Genomic DNA, 16,260 nt, shown 5'->3' on the forward strand with positions numbered 1-16,260 from the left:
GATATGGATTCACCCATTTCTTCAGGAAGTTCTAATTATCTTTTAATGAAATGTTGTACACTGTATACTATGTGCATGCATTTATGAGCATATATAATTACAGAATCAAAATACTAATTTTTTTACTTACAACATAAGGGCAGTAATTTGTTATTTTGTTTTCACATGTGTTAATATAGAATATATGTTCAAATTGTGGTGCTTAAAATATAGAAATAACTTCTTTGGGTTAAACCTGAATTTGGCACACATTTAGTCTATTTTTTTGTTTGTTTCTTTGTTTTTATGTTTACCTTATGTTTTATAACACTTTTGTCACCATATATATTTAGAAAATATGTAAAAAAATTGTGACAGCAAAGCCACAATCCAGGTATATTGAAAGGAGTCTGACTTCATACTGGATCCTGTGCTCTTTCTCCACTATTGCCTACAAGTGCTCATTTAAAAAAATTTTTTAATGTTTATTTATCTTTGAGAGAGGGAGAGAGACAGACTGCGAGTAGCGGAGGGTCAGAGAGAGAGGGAGACACAGAATCGGAGCAGGCTCCAGGCTCTGAGCTGTCAGCACAGAGCCCGATGCGGTGCTCAAACCCACAAGCCTTGGAGCTCTGAGATCATGACCTTAGCCGAAGACGGACACTTAAACCACCTGAGCCACCCAGGCAGGTGCTCATTTTTAGAATTTGTAAATGTGTTCTTATAGTTTAAAAATTTGGTCATGTACACATAGATAAATGGAATGTAGTTATAATCCCTTTATTAGGAAAATAAGTGAACTTCACACAGGATTTTGACACTTTCTATTTTTTAGAATAATAAATATGCATTTATTTATTTTTATCTATACTGATTATATGTCCTGGAAACACAGCAGGAGAGAGAACTTTACCCATCATGGCTGCCTAGTGCCCTGTGTGAACATGCACTGTGATTCATTCAGCCTCCCGTTGACTGACATTGGGTTGCTTTCAATCTTTTGATTACAAATAGTCCTGTAAAAAATTATTTTGCACATATGAAAGGCATGTCTAAATATTCATATTGAGTTGAGAAATTACATGACCAAAGACGTTTTCTTGGTGTATTCAGAGTAAAAACATTTTCTATTTTAGTCTCCAGATTCCTGTGATTCAAATCAAAACAGCTACCAGTATCCCTTTTAAACTGATGGAATGGTTTCCTCTAACTTAAAGTTGGGTATTGTTTTCCTCACCCAGACTGGAGTTGGGATCCTTGGAAACTCCTTGCTGCTTTGTCTTTATTTCTTTACTTCGCTCACTAGGCAATGTTGAGACCCACAGACTTGATTCTCATCCAGCTAGCCCTAGCTAACAGCTTGGTTCTTTTTCATAAAGGAATTCCTCAGACAATGGCAATGTTTGGGTTGAAATCTTTCCTGGATGATGCTGGATGTAAGCTTGTCTTCTATTTTCACCGAGTGGCCAGAGGGGTTTCCCTCAGCACTACCTGCCTGCTCAGTGGTTTCCAGGCCATTAAACTCAACGTGAATACCTTCAAGTGGTTGGAGCTCAAGGTTACATTCCCGAAGTGCATTGGCTTTTGCTGTTCCCTCTGATGGATCCTGCATCTCCTGTTGAATATCTTTATTGCTTTGCATGTTACTGGGCCAAGAAAGAACAAAAATACGAGTGTGGAGAAAATTTACGAATACTGTAATTCACCCATTCCACACAGATTTGTAGTTTTACTACATGCAGTCATGTTCTCCTTCATTGATGTCACTTATTTGGGCTTCATGGTCTGGGCCAGTGGCTCCAAGGTCCTTGTCCTGCTCAGGCACAAGCAGAGAGTCCAGCACATTCACAGCCACAGCCTTTCCCCCAGACCTTCCCGTGAGGCCAGAGCCACACGCACCATCCTGGCCTTGGTGAGCACATTCATCTGCTTCTATTTTCTCTCTTCCATTTTGTCTTTGTGGGTAACACTGGCTGCGAACCCAAGCCCCTGGCTGATGAACATCTCTGCACTGGCAACTTCAGGCTTCCCAACTGTCAGCCCCTTGGTGCCCCTTGGCAGTGACACCCGTGCCTCTCAGTTTTTCTCTGCTTCTAGGGAAGAAAAATAAGTTTTCCAGGGATGGTGTCTAAAACAGTAAGTTCCCCACAGGACATGCTATCATTTATTCAATCATTCTTTTGGTAGGTTTTTTAAAATGTTTATTCATTTTTGAGAGAGAGAGAGACAGAGTGCAAAGGGGGGAGGAGAGAGAGACAGACAGACAGACAGACAGAATCTGAAGCAGACTCCAGGCTCTGAGCTAGCTGTCAGCACAAAGCCCGACATGGGGCTCAAACCTACAAACTGCGAGATCGTGACCTGAGCCAAAATCGGAAACCTAACCGACTGAGCCACCCAGGTGCCTCTGTTTAATCACTTTTTTTGTGTGTGTTTGTTTGCTCATGTTTTAAGTCCAGATTATCTATTATCACACAGGGACTCAGTATGGAATAACAGCAAAAATAACCCTGGCCTCATACTGCTTATGAGATTGCCAAAATCTTAAATAATATCTACGTGTAAATAATATCTATGTGATGACTTTATAAAATTATAGGGACACCTGGGTGGCTCAGCTGGTTAAGCATTTGACTCTTGGTTTCAGCTTAGGTCATGATCTCGCAGTTTTGTGAGTTTTGAGCCCCATATTGGGCTCTGCGCTGGTAGTGGGGAACCCGCTTGAGATTCTCTCTCCCTCGTTCTCTGTCCCTCCCTTACTCACTCTGTCTCTGTCTCTCTCAAAATAAATAAACTTTAAAAACTAAGACTATATAATGCTATTGATTGGAGAATATCAGGCAATACTGATAATGACATGGAGATTTTTATGTTTAGTTCTGTTGAATCTAACTTTGAAGTGACATCCAGAAGATTCATTGCATTGTCAAAGAATATTGAGTGAAAAGTGTTTCAAGTGAGAAGAAAATGACTGGGAAATACCCCAAATTGGTACAACACAGGTGGACTTAAAAGAATTAAAAGAAGTTTATGAGGTGTAGCAAAGAGTGTGGCGAGGGAGGAAAGTAGGTGGTATCTTCTGACAGGGGGTGGAGGTGGTGTCAATGATTCAAAACTTTTCATAGGAAAGATCATGGGTCTCTGAGAATTTTTGTCCACTGAAATCAAAACTGTGATAAAAAAAATAAAAATAAGCCCCCTGCGTCGGGCTCTGTGCTGACAGCTCAGAGTCTGGAGCTTGCTCTGGATTCTGTGTCCCCCTCCCTCTCTAACCTCTCTCTCTCTCTCTCAAAAACAAATAAATATTGAAAAAAATTTTAATAAATAAATACAAATAAAAATAATTTAATTAGAGAGGTAGTTCCGGTTCCGTTGTTGCCGTTTTCGTTCCTGGTGTTCGGTTGTCGCGGTTGGTGGGTAGTAACCGAGCCAACATGCTGCAGAATCTGCTGGCTCTTCGTCAGATTGCCCAGAGGACCATAAGTACTGCTTCACGCAGGCAGTTTGAAAATAAAGTTCCAGAGAAGCAAAAGCTATTTCAGGAGGATAATGGAATTCCAGTGCATCTAAAGGGTGGAGTAGCTGATGCCCTCCTGTATAGAGCCACTATGATACTTACAGTTGGTGGAACAGCATATGCCATATATCAGCTAGTTATGGCTTCATTTCCCAAGAAGCAAGACTGACTTCAGTTTATCATCTCAACAGGCAGTTGGTTCAGTTTCATTCAGCTCTCTATGGACCAATAATTGATAAATAACTGAGTTCTTCGGGGATCTGACTTATACTAACTGCCTCCAATAAAGCAGTCTTTACCATGCAAAAAAAAAAATTTAATTAAAATAATTTAGTACAGATTGTAGTTTAGCACTCTTTCACCTTAGTTTACAATTTTTTTCGCCTAAATAAGTGGTAAAATAACATTTCCAATTTAGCAATATTTAGGGGTGAGAGCTGACAAAGAGTCTCTCCCTGACCAAACTTTAGTAGGCTCCTCAGAATCCTATTCCCAACTAGACATCAACATTTGGACTTCTGTGCCCACCTTTGCATTGCCCAATTGTAGCAAAAATCCTACTAAGTTGGTTTAGGCAGAATCCACCTCTGCTTAACAGCTCCTTGAATATCTGATCAAATTGCTCATCCCACCCCGCCACCAGGTGATACTGATCACCATGGCCTGCTTTCCCCCCTTACTCCAATGTTTCCCCTTAGTATGTTTCCATTCACTGACTCCCACAGTTTCTTGGCTATGAACTCCTACTTGTTCATGCTGTGTTTGGAATTGAACCACTTTCTATACTGAGGTCTCTTCCCCCCATTACAATAGTTCCTTATTAAAATCTGCTTATACTGCTTTAATTACTGTTCAGCTCTGGTTTTAAGTTTTTAATGTTTGTTTCTGAGAGAGAGACAGAGCGTGAGTGGGGGAGAGCAGAGAGCAAGGGAGACACAGAATCTGAAGCAGGCTGCAGGCTCTGAGCTATCAGCACGGAGCCTGACACGGGGCTCAAACTCACAAACCACGAGATCACGACCTGAGCCGAAGTTGGACGCTCAGATGGCTGAGCCACCCAGGTGCCCCTAGTTTTCTTTAATAGATCTCAAAAATTATTATTTTTTATGAAATAAAATTAATTTTTAGAAAATTTTGTCAGTTGCTGGTACTTAAAGGAAACTTTCAAAGGGTTTTATTTTCATTTCACCTTTATTTTCCATCTTTAATCACTTGACTTTTATGATCACTAACTTCATAAATATAATACTTGGTCATTAAAAATACATGTGACTAAAAGTACAATTCTGCATTTCTATGATGTCTATAACTAAAACTGTGTTAAAATTAATTTTATTGTATTTTTGAAACTGTCTCATGGAAAATACAGTTTAATGTATATAAAAATAAAACCTGTACTTAAATTATCCATATATAATTTTTCTTAAAGTTTATTTTGAGAGACAGGGAGAGAGAGAGCAGGGGAGAGACAGAATTCCAACCAGGCTCCATGCTGTCAGTGCAGAGCCTTACGTGGGGTTCAATCACCCCAACCGAACAGTGAGATCATGACCTGAGCTGAAATCAGGAGTCAGACACCTAACCAACTGAGCCACCCAGGCACTCCTAACAAATCATTTTAGTCCAATATATTTAAGCAACATATTTGTTATGAATGATAAATCATACATTTCTGGCCTCTAGTAAACTCAAGAGAATTCCTGTGCCTCAAAGAAAGAGCTGTTCTTTTTCTTCATTAGCCCATTGTCCTTTAATTGAAAATCTGCACACTCTCTTTAAGGAGTTTAACTGTTAATATTTTTCATGGGTTTAGGTTTTATAAGCACCCAGTGGCTTACCTTGAATGGGGGCGAGGGGAGTCCATTACCTAGGAATATTGACTCATTTGTTTCCTGAAGAAAATTGCATGCCCTAAATCATTCTAGGGCCATGTACCAGGCAAGTCCACTGGAATTGTTCAAACTAGACAGTTCTCAGCTGTTTCCTCTGCCCTGCCCTGCCTTTCCTGCACAAAACACATTAAAGGCTCTGGGCTAGGCCTTTCCTTGACTCCTGCTTCTGCTTCCTAACCAAATCCCGGTGTTCTTTCTGTGACCTGTCATATTATGCTGTGGTTCTCATTTCTGGGGAAACAGTGAGTAACACTAAACTTTTCTCTCAGCGTCATTGACCTATCATGTCGTCACTATGTCATCTTTATAAACTAAGACGTGGGCCCAAATCAGCTTGCCTTGGCCGTATAATACTACATCTCACGCCCCATTTCTCAGCACCGTCATCTTCTCCCTTTTCTGTTGTACCCAACACATTCTAACATTATACATAGTTTTTTTTCCAAATTTCTTCCTGTCTTTCATGTATACTGTAGAGTGTAAGTTTCCTGATGGCTGGGGTCTTTGTCTCTTGTTTTCAAATTTGTTCCATGTACTTAATATAAGGCCTCAAATGCAATAGATGTTCATTGAATTTTTATTAGAGCTGTGAATAACATGGTATTACAGTATCCTTGTTCATCTTTCTAAATGTTTTCATCCTCCCTCAGAGTAGATAATCAGAGTTTTCAAGTTTGGAAAGAAATTACATTTTGGAGGGGCGCCTGGGTGGCTCAGTTGGTTGAACTTCTGACTTCGGCTCAGGTCATGATCTCGCAGTTTGTGAGTTCGGGCCCCAGGTCAGGACCTGCTCAGAGCCTGAAGCCTGCTTCCAATTCTGTGTCTCCCTCTCTCTCTGCCTCTCCCCCAAGTATGCTCTGTCTCTCAATAATAAATAAACGTTAAAAAAATTTTTTTTAAAGAAATTACATTTTGGAGACTAAACCCTGTTGTATTTAAGGTCTCAGTCCCGTTGTGTGTTCAGCTTCATTCTCTTACCTCTCACACTTCAGTGTCTCCGGCTCAATTTTTGCTAACATCTTAACCACTTTCACCTGTTACAAATATGTCCCCCAGAACCATTTTTGAGTATATCTGTGAACTACGGAATTATATTAATAGCTTTCAGTAATTTAAACAATTCATGTTTCTTTTTTGTTCTTTCTTCCTTTCCTTCCCTTTTTCTTCCTTCCTTCCCTCCTTTCTCCTCTTCCCCTCCTCACCCTCCCTCTCCCCTTCTTCATTTACCATAAATAATCTCAACTCCCAGTTCAGACACTGTCCCTGTAATTGCAAGTGAGGTGAAAATTGATGTGGGAAACAAAGGCAAAAGAGAAAAACTTGAATTTCCTTACTGTCTATAGCCCATTGACAAGTCCTTGAAACAGGCAGAATGACCTTCCACTAGGAACTCAGCTATCTTGATCTTGACACTTTGCTAAATTCAAAAGGCAATCTTAGTTTAACATCATCCCAACTTCCAGGATCCTGTGAGGCTACTTTAAGCATATAGAAATTCCTTGGAAACTTCCTTTATCTCTACCCCACAACATAACATCTGAAGGGTCTCATGACTGAGGTTTTACTAAACAGTAATAATGTAACAACGGTTCTAACAGCAGCTAGCCCCCTCAAGGCCCTGGAAAAGTGTATATAATCAGTCACCTGTTACAATCCCAGTGCTGCTCTTTCTGCCCTTGGGTCCTCTCCCGGTGCTTTAATAAAACCATCTTTCTGCACCAAAGACATCTCAAGAATTCTTTCTTGGCCGTCAGCTCTGAACCCCAACATTTCCACATCAGAAGTCACTTCCTAGCAAAGAAATGAGGTCATGTTGTTCCAAATCTTTATTTCTGGGTTCAGATGGTCACTTTCGCATATTTACTGCCACCAGGATCACGTCAGCCACTGTCTTGGCACATTAAAAAGCATTTATATGGTCCTTTTCAGATGGGTGGCATATTCCTAGAGGGACATCAGCAGATTAGCCTTTGGGCTAAGAAGGATCATTTGAATTAAAGGGTGCTGCTTCCTAGGTTGGCTACCATCAGCGCCCCCACCCGCAAGAAAGCGCCTCTCTCCACCCAATAACCCTCCAGCCTCCTCCCTAGACGCAATCTGCAGATCTGCTCCCTGCCCCAGCCAAAACACCAAAAACCAACTTAAAACTTCCATCTACAAGGATTTAAAAACCAGCAAGGAAATACGAGTGCACTACGAGTGGACTAGAACTGACATTTGATGTGTCCACGTGGTTTTGCGGCTTTGGGAAATATCCACGAGAACGTTTCCACACATTTCTTTGACCTCCGCACACTACACTGGGCTGTTTACGACGAGCGAAGCCCTGTCCCATCCTTGGAGCCTCGAGGTACCATTTCCCAGTGCTTCTCGCGGGACTACTGAGCCTGAACCCGGGGCGGAGGGAGAGAGTTTGCGGGTCTCTGGGGCCAATTGCTCTGGAAAACTACATTGCCCAGAAGCCTCTGCGCCGTGCTTGGCGGCACTCTCAAAAGTGCACGGAAGTCGCCTGGGCGGGACTTCCGGCGTCTTCCTCGCGGCGGACATTTTGTCCGCTCTTGGTGGACCACCCGGAGTAGAACCCCGGGACCGCTGGTTCGGCCCGAGGTGACGGAAGCGGGAAGACACGCGGGGAGGCTGTGTGCCCGCTGCAGAGAGGCTCGGCGGTGTCAGCGCCCGCGAAGGCCCCGCTGCCAGCGCCACGCGACGGCTGTGCGCGGGTCCCGACCTGGGACCCCTCACGGCCCCGTGTGGTCCAGATTGTGATGGCGGCCGCGGTGATGGTTCCGGCCTAGGTGGGTACTTTGTTTCCCGGACCTTGACGCGTTTCGACCCTCCACTCTAAATCACGAAGCCCTGAATGAAGGGTGTCCAGCCTCCGGTGTTCTGAGCCGTGAGGGCATCTGTGGGAGGAGCCCCCATTTCTAACAGCCGTCGAAGTGTTCTTGGCCGAGCGACTAGCACGCGCAAAGCCTTGGAGGTGCGACTGAGCCACGAGGAGTGAGGAAACCGCGGTCCTCGCGTTTGCAGGGAGCGCAGAGGGCGAGTGGTAGCCCTGCGTGGAATGGCCGGGGTGCCGAGCGCCTTCGTTGCGAGGACGCCCGGAGCCGCGCGGAGCGTGATGCGATCTGGCTCCGGGGGGCACGCTTCACACTCGGGGGGCGGGATGAACCCGGAGGCGGGGAGACCGGTGAGGAGGCCTCGCCTCCAGGAGTGTTGTGGTGGCTGGAGAGGTTGCAGGTGGAGAAGTGGGATTCGCAGGGCTTCCAGCTGTGTGGGATGACGGCTGCGAGTGAAAGCAGGGAGTGAGGGGCTGTCACAGTTTCGTGTCCGGTTTTCCTCCGGGCAGAGTCCGAAAGAGTGGAGCAGAGGGCTCCTCTGAAGGAGTCGGGAGTCGCATTTAGGACGTGGTCTCACAGGGGAGGTGTCCCGTGGGCATCTGGGGAGGGAGCTGTGGTGGAGACCACGGAGGGATGGGGCTTCAGGTCGGGAGACCGGATTTGGAGAACGAATATTAAGGGTGTGTTTGTCGTCTGTGGTCCGTGGCGTGGGAGATCGGAGGGCGGGAAAGAGGGGGTGGACACCCCTCATTCCCTCCAGAAAGAAGCATGTGGCAGAGTCCCGGCTGCTTTCGGCTGGAGGAGGAGAGGGCTGTAGGGTGTAAGGAGTCTGGCCTGGGACGTAGGGGCAGGTGTGAGGGGCTCCAGATGTGCCACTGTGTGGACCGAGGAAAGATTCTGGGTGTGGGGCAGGGGCAGGCAGGCTGGGGGGCAGCTGTCCAGGGCGCTGGTGCAGCAATCCCCAGCTCTTGGGTTAGAAGGTCGGTGACAGCCTAATGAGGGCGTCTGCAACACTCCCCTTCAGAGGATGGTGTACGAGGTAGGCTGGCTTGGGGAAGGGGCCCGTGCACACTCGGCAGGCCTGCAGAAGCAAGCAGGTGAGGATTTAATGTAAATAGCTGTAAGTTTATACTGATGCTTAGTGATGGGTTGAAGTGCCTGCCTCTAAGTGTTTGATTATGATGGAAAATCTTAAATATCACATTTTCTTAGAAGCTGAAACATAAATCCCACATTTAAAAACCTATCCCTTCATTTGCACCCAAGCCATTTGGGGAAAAAAAGCCAATTCAGAGATCCTTGATAGGTATTAATGTGTGACATAAACAGCAGCCCAGTTAGGTGGGTGCCACCATTGTCCCTCCCTGCTTTGCGGGTGAGGACACTGCCACACTGGTCTTTGTTCATGGTCACACAGCTGGTAGGAGGCAGCACTGGGGGTGTCTGAGATGAGACATTCAGAAATCATCATGGCCAAAGGGCAGGGCAGGGGTAACGGGAGTAGTTGGGTCCATGGTACCCCCTGTGGTAACCTGCCGTCCCCCGCCGCCTCGTCCCTCTTCTGCCAGGGTGCTTTGATGGTAGAAGCACTTGGGACCTCTGCGTAGGTGAGTCCTCGGTCCTCATTCAACACACCCCGCTTGCTCATGGTCTTGACAACCCAGTATGGCAAATGGTGGTGTCTTAGGAATCTTCACCTCTGTTAAACTTGCCTTTGGGTGTGGGGGTGCTGGTGTCACTAATGGTCTTGCCTTGAATTTGATGCAGTGGCATGACGGGTGGAAGTGTCCCAGGTATAGGAACAAGCATGTGCGAAAACCTCACTCGAGGCTGAGCTGGGAGTGTTCAGGGAGCCTCAGGTCTCCATTATTTCTGGTGTGACCAGAGAGCAGGGGACAGAATTCAACTCTGGATCGGCAGCCTGTGGAGCTGGGCTTCTGTTTTGAGTGTGGTGGGAACCATTTAAGGTTTAGAGCAGAGGAGTGATCTGATTGGTCTTAACAGGCTTCCTCTGGCTGCACCGTGAAGAAAGCCTGGGGTGAGGAGAGAGGACTGTTGAGGCCTGGACTAGACTGGTGGTTCTGGAGGTGAGGGGCAGGTGCTTGATTCTGGACTTGTTTTTGTTTTTCTTTAAGTAGGGGCAACCATACTTTCCACTGTGGATGGTGAGAGAAAGGAGAGGAGTCAGGGATGACCTCACAGCTCCCACAGGTTTTGGCCTAAACATATAAGGATGGAAAAATCCTCAGTTGACATGGTGAAATTGGTGGTGGGAGTCTCTTCCAGAAGTAATATCAGGTGTTGGGCTTTGACCATGTTGAGTCTGTAATGACTAAGGACATCTGAGTGGAGGTTTCAGGTAGGCAGCTGGACACACAAGTTTGGATTTCACAGGAGGGATCCAAGTCGAGGGACCCAAGTCCACAAAGTGGGAGCCAGTATGTGGATTAGAGTAGAGCTGCATGTCAGATTTATAGAGAGAACCTTTTTGTTAAGGTGGCAGTGCCATTAAGGTTCTGGAGCGGGGTGGACACAGCAGAGTAGGAGTAGGAGTCACTTAAGAGACCAGAAAAGGGAGTTTAGTGTCCATGGTAGGGGGAGAGAATAGGGTCTGGCAGGTGGGGAAGTCCTCTGAAGAGAGTGGACATGAGATGGGCGCTGGGTCCTTGCAGTAATAGAGATGAGATGAACATGAGGCCGAAGCAGATGTCTGTTCCCTTTTCTGTTGCTTCCCAGGCTTTCGTGGTGACGTTCTGTTTGGGCCTAGGGAGTTTCAGCCAGGCTGGTAGTTTCGCTCAGAGGCAGATTGGGCCAGCTGCCAGTGACTGCTTGGGGTAGAAGGCCAGTGTGTGCAGGCTCTGCATGAGAATTTAGTTAAGGGTCCAGCCCAAGTGATGAGGATATAGCATCCTTAGAATACAATGGCAACGAAATGACATATCAGATAAAGGGTTAATATCCAAAATCTATAAGGAACTCGCCAAACTCCACACCCAAAAAACAAACAAGCCAGTGAAGAAATGGGCAGAAGATATGAACAGACACTTCTCCAAAGAGGACATCCAGATGGCCAACAGACACATGAAATGATGCTCAGCATCCCTCCTCATCAGGGAAATACAAATCAAAACCACACTGAGATACCACCTCACGCCAGTCAGACTGGCTAAAATGAGCAAATCAGAGAACGCGAGATGCTGGCAAGGATATGCAGAAACGGGCACCCTCCTACACTGTTGGTGGGAATGTAAGCTGGTACAGCCCCTCCGGAAAACAGTGTGGAGGTTCCTCAAAAAATTAACAATAGAACTCCCCTATGACCCAGCAGTAGCACTGCTAGGAATTTACCCAAGGGATACAGGAGTGCTGATGCCTAGGAGCACATGGACCCCAATGTTCACAGCAGCACTCTCAACAATAGCCAAAACATGGAAAGAGCTTAGGTGTCCACCAACGGACGAATGGATCAAGAAGAAGTGGTTTATCTATATGATGGAATACTACATGGTAATGAGAAAGAATGAAATCTGGCCTGTGTAGCAACATGGCTGGACCTTGAGGGTGTTATGCTGAGCGAAATAAGTCAGGCAGAGAAGGACAGACACCATATGTTTGCACATATAGGAGGATTAGGAGGAACTTAATGGAGGACCATGGGGGAGAAGAAGGGAGGAAATGGTGGGGGAAAGGGAGAGAGGCAAACCATGAGAGACTCTTGAATGCTGAGAACACACTGAGGACTGTTGGATGTGGGGGGGGGGTGGGCATGGGCACGGAGAGAGGCACTGGTGGGGATGAGCACTGGGTGTTATGTGGAAACCAACTTGACAATAAACTGTTTGTAAAAAAAAAAAAAAAATACAATGGCAACGGGGGAAGGGGCTGGGATTATCTGATGTCTGTATGTGGTTCTGGATTGCTGAAATTGAATCCAGGAATAGGATTTAAAAGCTGGGTTTAGAGATACGGCAGTGAGGACCATCTACTGGAGCCAGATGTGATCTTGGCTGCCTTAACCAAGAATTCTGCGGATGCTGTGTACAGATTTGCCCGTGGGAGGTACCCATGTTGGGGGTATTCACAGACATGAGGGAGGGGTGTTCTAAAGAGAGATGTGTACTGGAGAGGGACTCTGAATTCATAGCCTGGGGGCTTCAGGGGAGAATTCTGAGCTCAGATTTGTATGTAAGAGGCATGATCTCCGGACCAGGGGAGCTAGCTGGCAGAAGTGTCTGTCTGTCCCCCGCCAGTTGTTCTGGGCTGGACAAAATGATTAGTAGGAAATGGGGAAAGAGTAAGCAGGCTCCAGTCACACAAGGGCCTGGTATCTTGTCTGAGTTGGGGACCTGAGGAGGAAAGTGAAGGTGTGGACAGACCAGGAGTCCTGCTCCTTGCGGGAGAGCTGCTGCCCCCATGTTCAGTTGTGGATGTCATGCAGGGTCATGTGGCTTTTAAGGATGTGTTTGTGCCTTTCTCTTGGGATGGGTGGGGGCTACTTAAGAAGGCCCAGAGACTGTGTCACAACGCAGTGTTTTCTATGCTTTGCACTGACGGTCTTCCGGGGTAAGGCCCCCCCATACCCAGTTTTCTGGGCTGTGCTCTACTCTTTTCCCTCAGAGGTTCCCTTTTTCTTCCCAAAGCTGCCACGGGCACTGCCGTTTTCCCTCAGTAACAGGTTTTCTGGGTGCGGGGGTTCAGCTGTGTGAATTGTCTCCTTCAGCCGTTGCGGTCACCCTGCCTGCCCTTCTCCTGGCTGTACGTGTCTGTCCGCATTTGTGATACCTCTGTGCTCCGGATTCTACCCTTCCCTGGGGCCTACCTGTGTCACGAATTGCCATGGTGGCCACTGCTTGTGGGGCCCGTGGGGCTGGTCTGCACAACATTTCTGGTGTTCATTTTGTTATATTGAATTGTCGTTTAACCTCTTGTGGGTGGGCTGCTCTGGGCCACTGCTTTCCTACTTGCCCTGTCTTTCCTCTATTACTTGTTTCTTCCAGATCTTTTATGGTTGCTGAACTTAGCAGGGGAAAGAATTCTGAGTGCCTGACTGAGAGGTCATGACTCTAGCCATGGCAGGAGGGGCGTGGACAGGCCCTGGTGAGTGGGGGCTGGGGGAGGGAGCTTCAGGGCTGGCTTCAAACAGCACCAGAAACCTCTCCTGGGCACCGCTCCCGTTTGGTGCCCAGGTTATAGACCAAACCTTTTCTATCTTTTTCTCCTCATTCTGGACACTATATACTGAATGTTTCTGTTCCAGCCCCCAACCCAGGGCTGTCCACACCCACTCACCAGGGCCCTCTGCTGCTCCTTCTGCACTGCTGTCCTGTGTTGGTCATGCTCATGTGTCGGGAGACATACATACGTTCTTAAATTGTTCTTGAACACCAGTTGTTCATTTTAAATCAGATGTTCCTGGGCCTAGACATACAGCTCTGTATAGTGCTCACTAATCGCTCAGGCCCTTCTAAATGTCTTTGCAGAGGAGTAAATGGGATGTTCTTGTTGCTTCTCCCTGACCTACACCCCGTCCTTGGGTCTTTGTCCCTTGTGAAGGCTTCCTCATTGTCTGACCCTTTGAGGCCCAGTGTTGCACAGCGGCTTTTTCTTTACCCTGATCCCACATCTGCTGTCCTACCGCCGCCCCGTGGACTAAATACTGGACACGTTTGTGATGGGGTTGCCCCTTCCCCAAAGCCCCCATTCGCTTAAACAGCATTTTTCCCCGCAGGTTATTGGTGTGCAGTGGAAGATGAAGAGGCGCCTTCCCAGCAGACCGTCTCTGTAGGAGGGTCCCACGATAGCATTCCCAAGGTAGGTTCATCAACCCAGATGGCGCACCCTTGTGACATATGTGGCCCTGTCATGAAAGACCTCTTACACCTGGATGAACACCAGGAGGCACGCCAAGGACTGAAGCCTTACACATGTGGGGCATGTGGGAGACAGTTCTTACTCAGTGCAGACTTTCAGCAGCACCAGAAGCACTACAGTGTAGAGAAACCCGTGAGAAAAGACAAAGGCAAGACCTCATCTGTGAAGAGCTGTAGGGTTTGTGAGGAACCTCGCCTGTCAGAAAAGCCCTTTCCTTGTGAGGAGGAGCGGAGCCTCCAGGCCAGTTTGGACAGTCACCAGCTACAGGCCACCTACAGCAAGAAGATGAAGAGAACTGAGTCGGGGGAGGCTTCTCACAGCGGACAGATGCAGTACACGTGCGGCGAATGCGGGAAGACCTTCAACCGCAAAGACACGCTTGTCCAGCACCAGAGAATCCACACCGGAGAAAGGCCTTACGAGTGAAGCGAATGCGGGAAGGCCTTCAGCCGCAAAGCCACACTTATCCAGCACCAGAGAATCCACACTGGAGAAAGGCCCTATGAGTGCAAAGAATGTGGGAAGGCCTTTAGCCGCAAAGACAACCTTACTCAGCACAAAAGAATTCACACTGGAGAAATGCCTTACAAGTGTAGTGAGTGTGGAAAGTACTTTAGCCATCACTCTAACCTCATCGTACACCAGAGAGTTCATAACGGAGCGAGGCCTTATAAGTGCAACAACTGTGGGAAAGTCTTCAGACACAAATCCACCCTTGTTCAGCATGAGAGTATCCATACTGGAGAAAATCCTTATGTTTGCAGTGATTGTGGGAAATCTTTTGGCCACAAGTACACACTCATTAAACACCAGAGAATTCACACTGAGACAAGGCCTTTTGAGTGCATTGACTGTGGGAAATTCTTTAGTCGTAGCTCTGACTTTATTGCACACCAGAGAGTTCACACAGGGGAAAGGCCATTTGTGTGCAGCAAATGTGGGAAAGATTTTATCAGAACATCCCACCTTGTTAGGCACCAAAAAGTTCACACTGGAGAAAGGCCATATGAGTGCAACGAATGTGGGAAAGCCTATAGTTTAAGCTCTCACCTCATTCGGCACCAGAAGGTCCACACTGCAGGGCGGCTTTAGGAGTGCTTTCAACACAATAGGACTCCTATGGAGAGGGGCTGTGTGATTGCTCTTGGAGAGGAAGATACCGGTCAGATGTGGATCCTCATACATCTGAACGTTAGCACTGCGGAGAGACCTTAATGCCAGGTTCAGAGAAGCTCTCATGGGTTGTGTTGCACTTGCACACCTGCTCAGGTTCCTTGCCAGATTTGGCCCCCAAGGCCTGTGGCTGAAACCATCTCAGCTCTACCATCTTAGTTACCATATGTCCTCAGGGAAGGTAGACTTTGTCATCTCCAGTCCCTGGAGGGGATTATGAGAATCCTGCATTAAATAGGGTTCCTCATTCTCTCCCCACTGACTGGTAAAGGTGTGGACCTCACCCATCTTTAGCCAAGAGGACCTGAGCTGTGTTCTGGGGGCTTACAGAAAAGGTTTACTATCTTCATGGACATTGTTGGTCTCATGTGGTACGTGTGACACATTTTCCAGCCTCCAAGTCACCCAGCCTGGAGAACTACTTGTCTTCTTTTTTTTTTTTTTTTTTTTTTTTTTTTTATATTTTTATTTATTTCTAGGAGAGAGAGAGACAGCGCGAGCAGGGGAGGGTCAGAGAGAGAGGGAGTCACAGACTGAAGCAGGCTCCAGGCCCCGAGCTGGCAGTCAGCACAGAGCCCGACGCGGGGCTCGAACCCACGAACCGCGAGATCATGACCTAAGCGAAAGTCGGACGCCTAACCGACTAAGCCACCCAGGCGCCCCTAGAACTACTTGTCTTCTGTTGCTCTGGTCTCTGTGATAATAAAGACATTATTTAAGCCATCGTTAATCTTGGATGTTCTTTTTACTGTGTGGATTGGTTTGCAAACAATTAGGCCCTGCCAGCCTGAAGAGGTAAACGGTACTTGTGGGGACCTCCATCTTCAGGGGCCTCAAATGGAAGAGCAGGCTGGCAGAGAACCACTCTCAGTCCAGTTCTGGTGGTGCTGACAAAAGCTTCTTAGGTGAGAGTTCAGAGGTTTATTGGCCTGATTTTGTCTGGATTTCAGCATAATTTGAGGGTACAGACATCACCCTGAGGTGTTGT

At 46.9% G+C, this 16,260-nt stretch overlaps 3 protein-coding genes across 3 annotated transcripts; all 3 read left to right on the top strand.

The window, feature by feature from the left end:
- Nucleotides 1-1,196: 1,196 nt before the first annotated feature.
- On the top strand, nt 1,197-2,089 carry LOC120221557 (vomeronasal type-1 receptor 1-like). Its single transcript, XM_039219017.1, is given in 1 exon segment — nt 1,197-2,089. A coding segment is annotated over 1 exon segment (801 nt). The 5' UTR covers nt 1,197-1,288.
- Nucleotides 2,090-3,338: 1,249 nt separating this feature from the next.
- On the top strand, nt 3,339-3,745 carry LOC120221558 (cytochrome c oxidase subunit 7A2, mitochondrial-like). Its single transcript, XM_039219018.1, has one exon. It carries the CDS (start codon nt 3,414-3,416, stop codon nt 3,663-3,665), a length of 252 nt encoding a protein of 83 aa, XP_039074949.1. The 5' UTR covers nt 3,339-3,413; the 3' UTR covers nt 3,666-3,745.
- A 3,863-nt stretch (nt 3,746-7,608) lies between these two features.
- Nucleotides 7,609-15,700, top strand: ZNF134 (zinc finger protein 134). The gene is given in 4 exon segments (XM_039219009.1): nt 7,609-7,738; nt 7,848-7,963; nt 8,006-8,183; nt 13,957-15,700. Coding segments are annotated over 4 exon segments (1,659 nt in total). The 3' UTR covers nt 15,192-15,700.
- The last annotated feature ends 560 nt before the right edge of the window (nt 15,701-16,260 follow it).

This window comes from Hyaena hyaena, unplaced genomic scaffold (assembly GCF_003009895.1).
Source record: "Hyaena hyaena isolate Hyena2069 unplaced genomic scaffold, ASM300989v1 scaffold_787, whole genome shotgun sequence".
Classification (NCBI taxonomy): Eukaryota; Metazoa; Chordata; class Mammalia; order Carnivora; family Hyaenidae; genus Hyaena; species Hyaena hyaena.